The sequence below is a fragment of the Nelumbo nucifera genome, chromosome 2 (genome assembly GCF_055504915.1).
Source record: "Nelumbo nucifera cultivar China Antique chromosome 2, China Antique-T2T, whole genome shotgun sequence".
Lineage (NCBI taxonomy): Eukaryota > Viridiplantae > Streptophyta > Magnoliopsida > Proteales > Nelumbonaceae > Nelumbo > Nelumbo nucifera.
Window position 1 is genome coordinate 33,735,904 of NC_142650.1, and position 17,887 is coordinate 33,753,790.

The following is a 17,887-nucleotide window of genomic DNA, read 5'->3' on the forward strand; positions in this document are numbered from 1 at the left end:
ACAACGGGGTGGGTTCAGGGCGGGGCACCCCATCCCTGTCTCTACTCCATAGTCAAGACACTCTACCCCATCCTCGCCCCATCCCAAGTGTTAGGCGGGTTTTGGGCAAGGCAACCACTCCTCAATGTCGGGCAAGTTCAGGGGCAAGGCACCCAATTCCTCATCAAGGATGGGGAATCCTCAAATTTCCTTGCCCCATCCCCAGAATTAGGTGGGTTCAGGTAGAGGTGTAAATTGGGTCATGTTGGACCGACACAACACGACCTACATGCGGCCCGCACTGTGTCGTGCGAGCCCTTGGGGCATCTCGAGCCGTGCCTCCCTCCCTTGGGATAATTTGGGGGGTCGGTTCGACATGGCCCACGGCCCAAGCCCACACAGGGCAGTGCCGTGCCGTGAGTCGGGCTGGTCCATGGCCTTGGGCTAGGCCAAGTCGTAGATTGGGCCAAGTTATGAGAGGTCCATTATTTTTCAGGCTTGGACAAAATTTCAGGCCCCGTGGGCTCGATCTTAGACTTTCTCAAATAAGCCCAGCCCGATACAATTACATGTATAAAAAAGTATTTGTGTTTCATATATATATATGCTTCTTAAATTATTAATAAATATCAATTTACTATTAGGAGATATAAATTAGTTTATTAAATTATTACCAAATTAATATAATATTAGTTTACAAGTGTATACAAAAAATAAGACATTTTGTGTACAAATCGAGCTTTGGGCTTTATATAATGGCCGAGCTTAGGCTCAAGATCTAGGCCTGATGGTCAGGCCAGGCTCAGGCTCAGGCTGATACATTTTTTGTTGATAAAGAGGCTCGTGTTAATTATAAAACTATGATTTTTACAAATTAAAAATTTTATTTAATTCTAGTCTATTATAAAAATATATATAACCTTTTTATATATATTAATATAAAATTTGTTATTTAAATATTATATAATAATATTTACCATATATGAATATAACTTCCAAGTTGAGCTTATTAGGGGTTGTTTAGCTTGGGCCCTATCCGCTAAAGCCATCATTGGACTCTAAAAGCTTGATACTCAATTAGACTTCGAATCTAATTATCCCTGATAATGTGTGGGCATGGTGCATATCTCAGCTAAACCCAATTAGACTTTGAATCTAAAAGTTTATTAAGTTTTGTTAATATTTATTTTTAGTGAAAGTTTAGTGGATTTTTAAATTAATAATTTTTTGATTGCTTAACCCAAGGTTTTAAAACTGACTCGGACAATGAACTGGTCAGGGGTCCGATTCCTGTGCATCGCAAAGGGTCTAACCGTTTGAACCGAATAGACGGCCTATTCCTACAAAAAATTAAAAAATTTTAAAAAATAAAAACCGGCCAAACCGTTGAACGGTTCAAATGCTCGGGTTAGCGGTTTGCTGACCAAATCAACGGTTTTGGAGGAAATAACAATTATGGGGTAAATTGGAAACCGGTCACCTTCTGGTCCGGTCTGAATTTGAAAACCATGGTTTAACCTCAAGCTGTTTATATTATTTGATTTATTTTATTACTGTTATCTCTCTCTCTCTCTCTCTCTCTCTTAAATGTAATAATAACATGTATTTAAATAAGGGGCCTTGGAAAACCCAAATGTCTCTCTCTTAAATTTCTTTTTTTAAATGTAATAATAACATGCATTAAAATAAGAGGCATTGGAAAATTCAAAGGTCTCTCTTTAATAGTGTGAAGATTTATTAATTTAATCAAGATGAGCAATGGTTACTGTTTTATATTTTTAAAACAAAAAAAAATAAAAAATGTAAAAAATGGAGAAAATGAGAAACATGCTGACATGGATAGGCCAATTTTAATATATATATATATATATATATATATATATATATATATATATATATATATATTAATAACTAAATACAAATGGGGAACAAAATATTATAAAATGGGGAATAAAATATTATTAATTAATTTATATTGAAAAATAAAAGATAAATTAGTGTAATTTTGTTAGTAAGGGAGAGAGTAAAGAAAAAATAGGTTCCACAAGTAAACCTTAAAACAGACCCTGAAACCACCAAGGCCAAAATTGACCTTCCCAAGGTAGCAGGGGAGGAGATAGGATTTTTTATTAAGGGGAGTCAAAACGTAATAAACATGGATAGGGGGCAAAAGATAAAAAACATGAATAAAAGGGGCAAAATATATGTGAAATTTAAATAGCTACTACGAAAATTTTCAAGACATGGGGGGCGGGGGCATGACTCCACCCCTGGCTCCGCCCATGCTCCAAAAACCTGAAACTTACCCTGTACCAAACAGCCCATGCTCACCCTACAAAGGACCAACTTCCCTCTTACAATAATCGTCTGAAACGTCTGACAATCTTCCTCTTTCTCATTCCATGAAGATCTTGATGGTATATAAAATACAGAGCTTGGAAGTGTTAACATTCATATTCTATCTTCATCAATCTTCTAATGGCTTCTATTTACCTAAAAATATGAAAATCACGATAGTCTTCTAATGGCTTCAATACCGTCTTCATAGCTGAGTACATAATCTAAACACAATATATTTGCTTGACTTTACTAGTTTGAATCGAAGACAAAGTCTAGAGCTGGACTGGACCACTCGTGCACTGATGAGGAACACGAGGGAGGAAGTGACTCGGAGTTGGTGCTTTTGGAATGTTGCCTCTGCGCATCATTGTTATTGTCTTGGGCAAAGAATGGTTTTAAAATCCTTGTTCACCCGGTCGAAATCGGTCAGTGATCAGATTAAACCACTAGATAGTTTGACCCATGCAACAGTTTCTGGGTCATTTTTATTTTTAAAAATTTAAAAATATATTTTTAATTTAGAAAAAAATCATGTTCTGATACTTTTTAGCTTAAGTACGACATTAGGTTAAAACCCAGCCCTGACCGCCCTATATATATATATATATATATATATATATTGAATTTATAAAAATCCCGTTAAGTGCCTATAATTAAATTACCAACATACCAGAGGATATTTAATTGTAAATTTTGAAGGGTATTAGTAGTTTGTATTGTTTATATGATTTAATCAAATAATTAGACTTTTTGATGTTTTGTTTATGTTATTTTATTTGTTTATTATTAATATATAATAGGAAATAATAATGTTTTTAACATGTCATTGATTGGTCGGTCGAATCGTCACCCGGTCAAAGTTCTGAGTCTAATTCAACTAAGACCCGCTGGGTGATCAAGAACCGTTCGATCCGGTAATCGGATTGCAGGTTGTACATTCAATACAATAGGAATCCCAAGTCGGGGTCGGGATCGGGGTCAGGGTTGGGGATGGGGATTGAGGTTCCCATCCCACCCCCACCCCGACCCTGATTCTATCTATCTATCTATCTATCATAAATGTTATTTATATTAAATATAGTATTATATTATTTATATATATATATATATATATATATATCAAAACATATTTAAAATATTATTTATAATTTAAAATTTTTATTTATTTTAAATAAAATTATTTAAGAAAATATTATTATCTAAAAACATTTTGGGGATTTGGGTCCTTACTGGGATTCCTTGTCGGGGATCGGGGATGGAGGTTAATTTCAAAATTGAAGTCAGGGATGGGGAATATGATCCATGTCCTATTGCCATTTCTACAAACCTTATAGTTTTACATATTTACTTAAACCTGCCTTATAGTTTTCATTTCACTAAAACATCCCATATATTTTACAACTTATTTACTTAATCAACTTTTCATTAAGGAGTGTTTGTTTTGCCATTAGGCCCATGATTTTTTATTAAAAAAATACTCTTCACTTTTTTTTTATAAAAAAAAAAATTGACCAAATATAACCAACAAAGTTGTTGCCCGTGTCTTATTAAGGGCAAAAATAGTATTTTTATTTTTTATTTTCTTTTGATTAAATTTATTTAAATGAACATTACGGTCAACACTATCATTTTCCACTACCATCTAATGAAAGATTGATCAAATCCATTGCAAATTATAAAAAGTGTTTTAATAAGATGCTAACTATAGGATAGATTTTAATAAAGCCATGAAACTATAAAGGATATTTTAGTAAATAACTCTTTCTATTATTTAGCTTTCGTTTAATAAATCCCGTGCATCACACGGGTCATTTGAACACCCGCCCAATCTTTTTGAATTAATCAATGCACTCCTCTCGGCCCTTCACTTTCTTTCTCTTGCCCTCCCTCCCGCTTCCGTTCTAAGTTTTACTCCACTGGCGACGGTTGCGCCATCAGAACACACACTCCATACTGAAACTCTCTCTTTCTCTCCCATTTTTCTTGTTTCCTCTTCCTCCAAATCGGCAACTCAGCACTCCGATCGAGCCACTGCTTGCTCAAAGGAAGTCATTGCAACCACCGGCCCGGCATTGGACACAGTACTGCAGAAAGCCGGAAATATTGCCACAGAAGGTTGGAAATTTTGGTGTGTTATTTGATCTTAAAGATGTGGAAAAGCCAGACCCTAGAGTCTATAAGAATGTGCCGCATAAGGCCGGAAATATTGCACTGGGAAAAGCTTTGGATATTGGAGAAAGCTTGCAGGAGGATTACATGCAAGCAAAGAGCATAGGAATGCATGCATTGCTGCTTCCTATACCTGATATGTATTTTTTCTGTTATTTTTCTTTATTTCTTTGGATTACTTTACATGAAGGTTAAACCGGTTCATTGTTGATAATCATTGTTCCTGCCAAGTTTACATTTTTGCGCTAAAATTGCTTAATGGGTGATGTTATCCACTTGGAGAACTGTGTTTGTTTTGATAATTCAAACTACAAACGTTTGAGAGGAATGTTTTTGGTGCAGCTAGCATGTCTAATGGATTTGAGGCAGATATTTTCCTGTGACAATTCGAAGAGAAATAAGACTGAACACATTACTCTTTTCAGAATTAAAATCTAGCGGTTCTGATTCCAATGTAAAATTTAACTTCTCTTCAGCTAAGATTGATCAGTGAAATCTTGCCCGTGAAGGGCCTTGCTTATGGTTGTTATATTAATCTTCTTCCTACCTTTTACCACTTATCTTGGACTTACTCTTGCCAACAATATCAGAATGAGCAGAAAAAAAATAATAATAAATGAGATTATAGATAAGTATCCTTTACATTGAAATGTTGGAATTCTCGAATCCATAAGGTTGAATAACGCCCACTGCCACTTTGGAGAAGATACAAGATATAAGAAGTACATGTATAACATACTAAAACAACTTCTCTACCAACCGTTGTCGATTTGTAGCAAGCGGTGGCTCAGTCGGAGTGCTGGATTGCCAATTCGGAAGAAGAGGGAAGAAGAGGAAATAAGAAAAATGAGAGAGAGAAGGAGGCGGAGAGGAGTACATTAATTAATCGGAAAAAAAAAACTGGGTGGTGATCAATTCTTAATAAAAATAATAAATTATTCATTTGTAACAAAACAGCTGCCACTGTTCCGTTATAATTAAGTGATGTGATGGATTTATATTGGTGGTTGTGAGTTTTTTCTTCATGTGAAGTTACCAAGCATGAATGGTTATACACCAAGCAGTAGATCCGAAATGTTATACAACTTGACTTACTGCCCTATCCATAGAGATGGTATTCTTGAAGACCATATCATACTCCATCTTAGGGTCCATTTGGTTTGCAAGAATAGGGTTTTGGAATTAGAATCAGAATGGGTCATTCTAATTTCAACTACTTGGTTGGGTGGAATTAGAATCCTATTTTTATTTCTGGTGAAATTAGGGGTGTAATTTGGGTGGGTCTAGCTTGAGCCTAAACCGGCCCAATTCGGACTTTTATATGGGTTGGCCTTGGGTTTTCGGTCCTCGGGCTGGGTTCGGTACCAAGAAGTTAGGTTTTTTTATTTTTCGGGTTGGGCTCGGGCCTAGTCCTTAGGTAGCCCAATTATATATGTGTATATATATATATAAAAGTTGTATACATATTTACATATATACATACATATTTGTATATGTAACATTTTTATAGATATTTTGCATACATATTTATATACATACATAAATATATGAATATATATTTGCATGAATACATTTATATATGTGTAATTTTAGAGTGTGTTCATTGACCAACCCGATCCTGAGCCGAGTCTAAACCCAACCCAAGTGCATTAAATTACAGGGAGGGCTGGGCTTGGGTTGACCATAAACCCGACCCAACCCGCCTGACTTGCACCCCTAGGTGGAATGACATTGAAGGTGTAAATCAGGTCGTGCTTTTGGCAGACCATGCCATGCTAGCCCGCGGGGCAAGCAAGGTTGTGCTTTTTCTCCCTTGGGACACTTTGGGAGGTTGATTGGCACAACCCACGGCTTGTGCTGAGCCTTGGGCTAGGTTGGGCCACGGACTAGGCCAAGCCATGAGAAGTATATTTAAAAAAATAATAAAAATTTAAAGTAAATTAACAAAGTAGACAAAAAATTGAAAAAAATATATATTAGAATTTTATTTTATATGAATTTTGATGTATACAATTGTTTATATATGCAATAATAAAATGAAATATTATAATAAAATTATATATATGGGTTGTGCTACGGGCTAGGCCGGGCTGTGTCTCGTGCTGGGTCGTGTCGACACGCGGCCGCAAGCGGTGCAACATGCACAGCCGTATCGGTCCATGGACCTGAAATCCCAGGCTTGGCATGGCCCGTACAGTTGTGCCATGCCCGACACGGCTCGTGTTTCGCTGTTCTAGGCTGACCCAAAATCACGTAGGGCCATGCTAGGCTATGGACAGGATGACCTAATTTACAACTCTAAATGGCATTCCGCCATTCCCCCATTTGAGGGAATAACCATTTCCTCCCCCTCCTCGCCAAAGAAATCTCATTTTATCTTATTTTAATTTCTATTTCAATTCTTGTCTTAATCAAATACATTATGAAAAAAAGATCATTCTGATTCCGATTCCAATTACAAACGAAACAACCCTAAATTGCCAAACTCTATAATGGGGAGATGTGGAGAAATAAAAACAGTTTATAGGCAATAAGTGCATAAATGAACCAACTCATACCAACCTCGATCCAAATCCAACTTAAGAAACAAAAATATTATTTTTCTCAAACCAAAGACAACCTAAAATTAATTGAATTAGGGGCTTTCAACAACTCGGGTTGAGTTAGGGTTGACATTAACCCAATTTAACCCGACCCAACTTGCGGCCACATCTTTGTGTCAACATTACGTCACAGGCCACCAAAACAAGAATCTTCACCAACAACTTCTATAGGAGGCTGGTTCTCTACTATTCTGACATCAACCAGGCCGTGGGTCCCATACTCCCATTACGACCATTGGGGGTGGATGGGGTTTGGTGAGGGGCTGAGAGCCCGAGACTGAGAAGAACCGGCTGAGAAGGTTGCCCATTCTGTGCCACTGGTTCACCAACCCTCACGACGGCCTCTTCACGCCGGCTTCACAACTGGTCCACGTCAGTAGGCGCGGTAGGTAAATGACGGATCAGCGCTCCCTAAGTCCCTATTCCCTTTCTTAAAAAGGAAGCTCTCACCAATCCCCAAACCAGAGACTCCCTCTCTTCTCTCTCTTAGGGTCTGAGTCTCTTCCAAATTATTCATCAGGCGATTCTCTCCGTCTATCGTCGCAGGTATTCGACGCATCATTTCTTCTTCTTCTTCTTCTTCTTCTTCTTCTCAGATTTGTTTATTCCCTATTTGTTCTTTTTCATCACTCCTTTCCTAGAAATTCTAATTCCGGAAAATCATGAAAAACCTTGGCTTAAAATGAAATCTCCGTAATAGTAATATGCGAAAGATTTTCAGTCGTTGGGTCCCATACAGCGCATAATAGCCAGTGGGCTAACATGGGTGGCGCTAAAATACTGTGCTCGGTGATGAGTACTTACGCGGTTATTTATTTGGTTGCGGCAGGTGAGGTGACTGACGGAAGACGCCGGAGAAGATGATTATCAGCGTGAAGGAGTCGACTATGGTGCGCCCGGCGCAGGAGACGCCGCAGCGGAGCCTGTGGAACTCTAACGTGGACCTGGTGGTGCCGAGAATGCACACCCCTAGCGTCTACTTCTACCGGCCAACCGGTTCGACCAATTTCTTCGATCCGAAAGTGCTCAAGGAAGCTCTGAGCAAGGCTCTTGTGCCGTTCTATCCCATGGCCGGGAGGTTGAAGAGGGACGAAGATGGTCGGATTGAGATCAACTGTAACGGCGAAGGGGTGTTGTTCGTGGAAGCAGAAACTGGTTCCGTCATCGATGATTTCGGCGACTTTGCGCCTACCATGGAGCTCAAGCAGCTTATTCCGGCAGTGGATTACTCCGGCGACATCTCTTCGTATCCTCTCCTTGTGTTGCAGGTTCGTGCTTTTCTTTTTAATTATTACTATTACTATTATTTGGAAGTTAAGGCACGCGTTTGGTCTCTGATTTGAACTCGAACATTAATAGATTTCGATGTCAGTGGGTAGGCTAAGTGGTACACCTGCACGGACCCGACACTAACTCCAAAGATCGGATCAGCCTTAATTGGGTTTTGGGTCGATGCAAATCCACGCTAAAACCGATTCACTGGCATTGCAGCATTGAAATATTTATAAATTGAGAAATTGTCTAAAATTTATCATGAATTTTTAACATTTTTTTTAAATTCATCACAACTTTTCAAAATGTAAATTCATTGTAACTTTTCATTTTCCAAAATTCACTTTCCCACCCTTAACACTTTTTAATAAAAGTGTCTACGTCAGCATAAATAACAATTTTTATGATTAAATTATTTTTGAATAACGAATTAAAAGAAAATTAGTCTTTTTTAATTTTCAATTTTTTTTTTTACATTTGTAGTATTTTGCTACGATTTCCAATGTTTTTTAATTTTTTTTTTATAATTTATATTTTCTACAATCTATAATTTTTCCTGTACTTTTTGTTATTTATTTTTAATTTTTGTATTTTTCTTTATTTTTTTTGTATTTTTTTACAATTTTTATTTTCTAATTTTGTTTTTCAATTTCTCTAGTTTCTATAATTTGAAAACAATTTTTTATTTTGTTTACAATTTTTAAATTTTATATATTAACACCTGTTAATTTAGTTTGTACCAATCAAGAGTGGACCGGGTGATCGAATTCTATATTCGAACCTAGATCACCCGTTAACAAAATATATTCCAATACAAATAACCGATGGCTGGCTCATGGGTTAGTTGCTTTGTTCCAGGGTTGATTAGGAATCGAATTTCGCAACCAATACTTTGGGGAAAAAGGGTGAAGGGAAAGTTATTACTTGTTAACGGTGACACTCTACATCTCATATGGTGCATTGGTTCACGACTCGTCACAAAGAGGGGCAAAAGGGCTACATACCATACTAACCATCGGCCCAAGGCGCTGAGGATTTACTTACTAATTACCAATCCACGGTATCATGCCCGGAAGATCTCAAACCCAAGTGGGAATTTCGACCCGGACGGGTAGAGACGTAAAATTAAAACGTGCATAAGATCTTTGCATGTGGCACCATATGATGCATTTTTTTTTCTTAATCAGATTACACGTTTCAAATGCGGAGGAGTATCTCTTGGAGTAGGGATGCAGCACCACGTGGCAGACGGATCATCCGGGCTCCATTTCATCAACACATGGTCCGACATGGCACGTGGCCTCGATCTAACCATCCCGCCCTTCATCGATCGAACCCTCCTACGCGCACGGGACCCACCCACTCCTTCTTTCCACCACATCGAGTACCAGCCAGCTCCACCCATGAAACACCCTCCGGAAACTCCCAATTCCCAATCAGGTCCCGAGAGCACCACCGTCACCATGTTCAAGATCTCCCGGGATCAACTCAACATCCTCAAGGCAAAGTCCAAGGACGGAGCCAACTCAGTCAACTACAGCTCCTACGAGATGCTTGCGGGACACGTCTGGCGCTGCGTCTGTAAGGCACGTGGCCTCCCCGATGATCAAGACACCAAGTTGTACATTGCCACTGATGGACGGTCCAGATTGCGCCCCCCACTCCCGCCGGGTTACTTCGGAAACGGCATCTTCACCGCCACACCGATCGCCGTCTCCGGCGATCTCCTATCCAAACCGTTGACATACGCCGCTGGGAGGATTCATGATGCGCTGGTGAGGATGGATGATGAGTACCTGAGATCAGCCCTTGATTATCTTGAGTTGCAGCCTGATCTGACGGTTCTCGTACGAGGGGCTCACACATTCCGGTGCCCCAATATAGGGATCACCAGCTGGGTTCGGCTGCCGATACACGATGCGGATTTCGGATGGGGCCGCCCGATATTTATGGGGCCCGGTGGGATCGCTTACGAGGGTCTGGCTTTTCTTCTACCGAGCCCGGTGAATGACGGGAACTTGTCGTTGGCCATCTCGCTGCAGTCGGATCACATGAAGGTCTTCCAAAAGATTCTGTACGATTTTTAAGAAACCGAAACAAGCCATATATCGGTCCCATAAAACTACTAAGCGGGCCGATATTTCGGATATTTGGCCGAGTTTTTTTTGGTTGTTCTGCTGGTTTTGCTTGTTTCCTTCTGAATGATATATATACGTTAAGACAGTAAAAATAACTTGCTATAACATTCATTTTTCTTACTTTTGTTTTTCTTCTTAATTTGTGTCTCTTTGTTTAGTTTCTCAGCTCCTTCTAATCACACAAATAGAATTTGGGGAAATCGTTTCTTTATTTTAAGGATTTGTCTCCTTTTTCAATTAAAAACTAAAAAGGAGACAAGTCTTAACGCATGCCAAATGCAGCATAAATAGCATTTAGTTCGTAAGCAGATTTATCAAAGTTTAAGTATCCTATATTCAATGGTGCAAAGTATTTATTGGATCTGCTCCATATGTAATGGATTTATATTAGAATTGATCAAATTGAATCAATATCCAATCCATTAACAGAAGATAAGAATAGGTATGTGAATGGACTAGGTTTAGGTTGGATCCTATATGAATTAAAATCAACGTGAGCAGGTTTGGCAGTCCAATAAGATAAATTGAATTGTATTAGTTCAGTCAATAATTATCTAATTGGATTGGACTTGGTCATTTTTAATGGACTCATATTGGATCAGGTTGGGATAGAACAATATCTAGTCCATTGACAATCTTAGGAGTTGGGACATGTGACCACTTTTGATGGTTAATACCCTTCCTAGAGATGTATAATGTATTGGTTCAATTGTTGAACTTAAAAACTTTTTAATTGATGTGTCATTTCTTTGAATCACGTGATACTTAATTTTTGTTAATAACACATATTGATACTTAGAATCTTGTGAGCAAATCTACTTGCAAGTTACTCAAGCTCAGCTCGCTTAATACTTAACTTGATCAACTTGTACAAGGTATGGGTGGATATGGTACGACCTACGGGTGGTTCGTGTTGTGCCAGCCTATGGGCCAAGTTGGGTTATGCTTCTTTCCCTTGGAACACTTTGAGGGATTGGCCTGCACAGTTCATGGCCCGAGACCACACAGGCCTGTGTCGTGCTACGGGCTAGGCTGATTTACGAATTGAGACTTGGGTTAAGTCGGACTGTGAATCGGGCCAAATCATGAAAGGTATATTTTTAAAAATTGAAAAAAAATAAAAATTTAAAATAAATTAACAAAATAGACAAAAAAATAATAATAAATAAAACTGATATTTAGGCTAACACTTTAAACCAAATTCGAAGAAAAAAACTAATAATAAATAAAGCTGAGCTTCAATACAATCCTTTACGTCCCAGTCGGTGTATCAAACTATTTCGATATTTTGAACCTTAGAGCAGACCTCTTAGGCATGAACCTAATGAGGTTGTATACCTTCATCCCTGGCAACACCTAACAAGGGTGAAGGGTTTGAGAGCTCAATATCACAATTGATGAGCACTCGAATTATTTGATGTCATTTCGGTGAAAGCCGAAGCAATAAAATTAAAAAATTATGCCCAACGTACATAAGTGAGAAAAAAGAGGAACTCTTATTGATAAAAATGATTACATTGATGATGACTAGTGACAATACATCCAAAGGATTTTTGTATTCCAAATACAAGGTATGGGCTTTCCATCAAGGTGTTTGAGTTGATATGTTTCAGTCCCTACTGCTTTCAATATCCTATGGGGTATCTCCCAATTGGGTGCGAGTTTTCCCAAACTAGGCTTAAGGAAGGTGACCTTTTTGAGGATAAAGTCGCCTTTCTAAAATTTTCGCCCTTAAATCCGAGAGTTGTAATACCAGGCACCCTCTACTAGTAGGCCATGGCTTTAATCTGGGTTTGTTTTTAGGCTTCTTCTAGTAAGTCCATGTTGGCTTTGAGTTCCTCATTGTTCCCATATTCCTTATACGAGTTAGCCCTCAGGATTAACTAATTGATTTATTCTACCATGATAGGTTCACTACCAAAGGGAAGGTTAAAAGATGTTTCGCCCATGTCACTTCAAGTTATTGTCCAATAGGCCTAAAACACACTTGGGAATTCTTCTACCCATAAACCTTTGGCTTGGTTTAATTTGGTTTTGAGGTCTTGTAGTATAACCCTGTTGGTACTTCAATTTTTCCATTATTTTGGGGGTAGTTAATTGGAGTGAATTATTACTCTACTTTGAGACTAGCACAAAAGTCCATGAAATTTGAATCATTGAATTGATAGACATTGTTTACAATCAGTATATTAAGTAGACCAAAGTGGAAAATGATACTCTTCCATAAGAAACTTTGGATGTTCTTTGTTTTAATCTATGTTAGAGGCTTGGCTTTGACCCATTTCATGAAATAGTCAATGGCCACTACCTATAACTTGAGGTCAAGGGAAATGGTCCAAGGATATCTATTCCACACTGAAAAAAAGGCTATGGAGTATTGATGGAAACAAGGGAAGTCATAGGATAATGTGATATATTAGCATGTTTCTAGCATTAGTCTCATTTATAGATGAGTTAAATTTGTGTCTTCCTTCATTATGGGTCAGAAATAACCTTGCCTTAAAAATTTATGGGCTAAGAACATACCCCTGAAAAATAGTTGTCATAGAGGCTTTCATGTATTTTTCTAAGGACATAAACTCGTTCATCTGACCTCAAACATCTTAGATACGGTAGAGTGAATGACCTCAAACTCGTTCATGTGTTTTAGGGTACCTCGAGTCTTTAGGAGGTGTTGGATTAATGGTGTGAAGTATTCAAAGGGAAATTTGCAATTCAAAGGAAGTTATAGTGTCCGCTTTTTGGGTGCCTACATTGAGGGTTTGGTTGAGGATGTAATGGTTAGAGAGAGGTCACCATTAAACCTAGGGGTGAAATCCCACAATTGCCCCATGCCCGTAAAAGGACAAGACTACGAAGCTGCCATGTGTCAAGCACCAATTGAACCAAATAATTTGGATCTATCAAAATGACTAAATGATAAACAAAGGTTGATTGCCATATATTGCAGTCAAATGACTCATCAATAAAATAAAATATAATGAAGTTGATAACCTTAGTCCTAAATCCTAGTCGATTAGGGGAACTTTTGGTTTCTAATTTCAACTAAATTAACAATTTTGGAAGATTAACCATGCTACTTACATGTCTAGCTACTTTATAATGTCATTCCAATTTGAAGCTTTCTCACTTCTTTTAGGTGGGTAAGGCGTGAGATCAGGGCCCACATCTGTCAATATACTATTATTTTCATAGTACTGGGTTGGTGAGATTTTGGAGCTTTCTTGCTATCAAATCATCCCAATACAAGAAAATAAAAACAAAAAAGCTTTTCAAACATTTCTGTTAGGTGGGTAAGGTGGCATGATTTGACGGCACAGAAAGAGAAAGGTATCCATCAAAATTGGTTTTATTTATATTAGGTTTTGGATTTGGTTGCTTATTATGGATGGAAACTCCAGTACATTTCACCTGAGGGTTCTCTCGAAGATGAACTTGTTTGTTTTTAGGGATAAATAGACTGCAATCGACCTCGAAAATTTAAAATTACAATTTTCTCCTAAAATCTATTAATAGCCTCCTATAAATCACATCCTGAGGATTCTGCCCATTGTCATCAATTCATGATCAAGATTTATTTCACCGGTAAGGCTCAGATTTCTGAAGTAGACTGAATTATAAAAACCCCTTCTTTTAAATATGATACATTGCCAAGAAAGTCAAATGAGGACTAACTTGCTTTTCCTACCTTCTTGTCCTTCTTAGGGCTGTATTACCTCTAGCATTATATATCAACATCCGAACTGATTATTAAACTTTGGATCCAATTAAATTTTATCCGCAATCTACTTAGGTGAACTCGGATGGGTTTGGATTTAATCCACATCCAATCTTTTTAAGATGACTATAAATTAAAAATGTTCAAAAAAAGTGATTTCTTTTAGTTTATACATATAATAAATTATATGTTGGTGTCAGTATTAATGCAGAATCAAATCTTGCAATCAACACTTTGGAAAATGATGTAGCACGGTCCGGTCACTCCTAATTGGCGCTCACATGACTCCTGAAAGGTAACTGAGATGAAAGGAAATAGGAAGAACTCTCGAGGGGTTTCCCGACGGGAACGCTCCGATGCTTAAGTTAGAACTGTGTGTAAGAAGCGAAAGGAGAACGAAGGCTAAGAGTGAGGATAGTGCCTTATCACTATGTTCACGAGGTTGAAGATCTTAGAAGAAGTTTCCCTTCTATCCTGAGGGCTTTTATAGAGACACTCACATTAGGTCGGGCATAACCGCCACTGGGCTCCTGCCACAGCCGTTACCTGCCAGGGCTGCACAGGTGGCCGTTGCGGTGTACGCTTCGCCCGGGTGAGTGACACGTTTCCAAAGTGGCAGGCATGCCTTTGCCCGTTGAGAGACGTGGATGCAGACTATCGGAAGGACTGGGACTGCGCCGTTGGTAGAGGATATGGCGCAGTCTGACCGGTACGGTTTGTCAGTCGGAAGCTTCCTGGAGGGTGCTAGCGCGGCTCGTTCGCGAGCTATCTCGTAGCGAGCTCGGGATACTCCAGGGTTACCTTAGTGGAATTGGTCCTCGGAATGACTTCTGTTAGGGGGCTCGGGCGAGGTAATAACTTTAGCTCGCGAGCTACAGTTGCCTCGGGGTATCTCTTCCAAGATAGCACGGGGAACCCGGAGTTCGCCTTGCGGCGGGCTCTTCCCCTCGAGCTGTAACGTAGCGGACTGCTTCGTGGGCCCGTCACTTGGTCGCTCCGGGCTTCAGTGCTAGGCTGTCGCTCATGCTAAGTCGGCGCCTACGTGTCACCGTTTCATAGGTTGGGTCAAATCATCCCTCATCAATTGCCCCCCACTCCTTGAGCTAAGAGTACCGCCTTAGTGCGGGGAGTTTATGAAGTGCGACAGACTGATTTGACCGAAATTCAAACTTGATTGACTGTCCTTATTAAATGCATTCACAGGAATCAAGAGATTTTCTGACTCTCCTGACTTTTCGGATTCCGAAAACGTGCTGAGGTGGCCTTTAACTCCGAACGTCGTGCGGCTGCAACTACCTTAACTACGGAAGACGTGCCGCCAATCGCCTTCGGTTTTCAGAAGGCGTGCGGTCGGGGCGCCTGCGGACCGTTGGATCTGCTTTGATCTGGGCCGTCAATTTGAAAGGGTGGAGACTATAAATAGGGGGCCCCCTCGGGCTCTACTTTCTCCCACGCCATTTTGCTGTCTTTGGATTCTGAGGTTGCGCACTTCACCTAGTCTACCCGAGTTCCTCAGTTTGCTTCGTTCCATCTACTCTAGTGAGTCCCAATTGCTGCCAGCCATGTCTAGGTATCCATATCACACCTATCACAGGGGCAATAGACAGGATGATGATGCTCCCTCAAGCTCGGAGGGTGCCTGGGAGCAGATCCTGGAGGCTCGGGAGGCCTCTGGTGACATGGCGTCTACTTCTAGGGGGAGGGAGCCTGATACTTTTGGCCCTTCCTTAATGACAGCGGAGAGACTCAGGTCTCTGATCCGCTACTTTCACCTCCCTGGGGACCTGGTTTACAGCCTTCCTACTGGTAACTTCCCTTGGGAGCATGACCCCGATGACATAGTAACCTTTCAGGAACAACTCGAGGCCGGCTTGCGTCTCCCCCTGCACCCCTTGATAGTGAAGGTGTTAAATCACTTCAATGTCACTATTGACCAGCTTCATCCCAACGCCATTCGAAACATGGTTGGGACTATATCCCTGTGTCACGAGTACTGCCTTCCTTTGGACCTTGATATTTTTGTCTCTATCCTTTGTATAAAGAACGCTGCTCCTAGGGTTCCTCCGGAGAGGCGCTTTTATTACCTCTCTCCCCGTTGCGGCTATAAGCACTTGTACGAGCTGTCGAATAAGATTCCCACCTGGAAGCGGGACTACTTTGTGGTCCGTAACCCCGAGGGGTGGCCCTTTCCTACGGCTTGGAGGGGTGTCATCCAGTTTTCCATTCTTCGAAACCTAAACCAATAAACCTAATAGGCTAACCCTTGGCTTTCTCACTCTCTTAGTCTCTCTTGTCTCTTCGTCTTCCCCAATCCCCATCTTTCCTCCTGTGCCAGTCGTCCTCTGACCGATGGCCTCTCCGCCGCACCAACCATCAAGCACGTAGCAATGTTGGTCGCCGCCTCGCCGACAAGCACCAAGCCAGCTTAGCCAGACTCAGCTACAGCAACCAACTAAGACGTCGGTCACCGCCTCAACTCCGCCAGGACCGCTACCTCTCAGGCTCTGTCTCTCTCTCTCTCATCTCTCATCTCTGCAGCTCCGCCACCTCTCAGGCTTTCACTTCAGGCGACAATAACCACCAACTAGTCCGGCACCAACAAATCATCAGCCACCACTTCGCTCTCGCTCCTCTGCCATGTTTGTTCAGGTTTTTTTTTCCCTTTTTTTAATTTTGAGTGCATAAAAAAATAAAAAAACCAAACCGCAGTTAACCAATCAACCGGTTACATCATTTCGATTTCAATTCAGATTTTTAAAAAACCAATCAAGTTGGTTCATTTCAAAAAAAATCCACAATTCAGTTAACCGAACTGTAAACACACCTACTCCTAATGAATGATAAGGGAGATATTCCCAATTCATAACGACTCAATTGATAGGATCTCTACTCATTATAATTGTCCAAAGACCAAATTCTGCTGCCACGAGGGTTGGGGGGTTTAGGGGATGAGGGATGGGGATGGACTATACCCATTGTGTAGCCCGATGTCCTAGGTAGAGGGATGTGGAAACAGTTTGTAGATAGAATATCCAAATTCACAATTAAGGGAGTGCTCTATAACATTATTAATGTTTTTAGTTTTCAACTTTTAATTTGTCTTTTTAATTTGTTACATCAGCAAAAAAATAAAAAATATGTTCTTGAACCGCATTTTTGTTTTTCGACCTAAAAAAATTGATTTTTTGTTTTGAAAAGAAAATTAATTAATAAGTTTGTTCTGTATCAAACAAAAAACCATTCATGTTATTATAACCATCAAAAGGATGCATTTTAAAACAAAAATAAATTTTGTAGTAACTTATAAAACACGTTATTAAATAACTAGATGAAAACATGTTGAAACCAAAAATTCAAAAACATGTTTTCTTATTTCAGTTTTGCAAACAAAAAACACAGATATAACCAAAACCATGTTCTCTTGTGTATTTTAGAACCAAATTGTTTTCAGACTACCCAGATCGTTTTAATTTATTTTTGGAACTCAAAAAAAAAAAAAAAAAGAAACAATTCATATGGTTTTAAGAACCTTGCTTCTGCTTCTGTCACTGCTTGTAACTCTTATTTCTGTTGCATCTTCCAAGTAAATAACATAGAGATAAGATTCTTCGCGTCTTTAATAAATAGATAAATCGGAGAAATCATCTACTTGACATACACATCACTGT

General features: G+C 39.5%; 1 protein-coding gene across 1 annotated transcript; it reads left to right on the forward strand.

The window, feature by feature from the left end:
- Positions 1-7,350: 7,350 nt before the first annotated feature.
- Positions 7,351-10,621, forward strand: LOC104603248 (shikimate O-hydroxycinnamoyltransferase-like). Its single transcript, XM_010267225.3, has 3 exons — positions 7,351-7,637; positions 7,921-8,359; positions 9,551-10,621. The coding sequence occupies exons 2-3, from the start codon at positions 7,952-7,954 to the stop codon at positions 10,448-10,450; spliced, it is 1,308 nt and encodes a 435-aa protein (XP_010265527.1). The 5' UTR covers positions 7,351-7,637; positions 7,921-7,951; the 3' UTR covers positions 10,451-10,621.
- Positions 10,622-17,887: the final 7,266 nt, after the last annotated feature.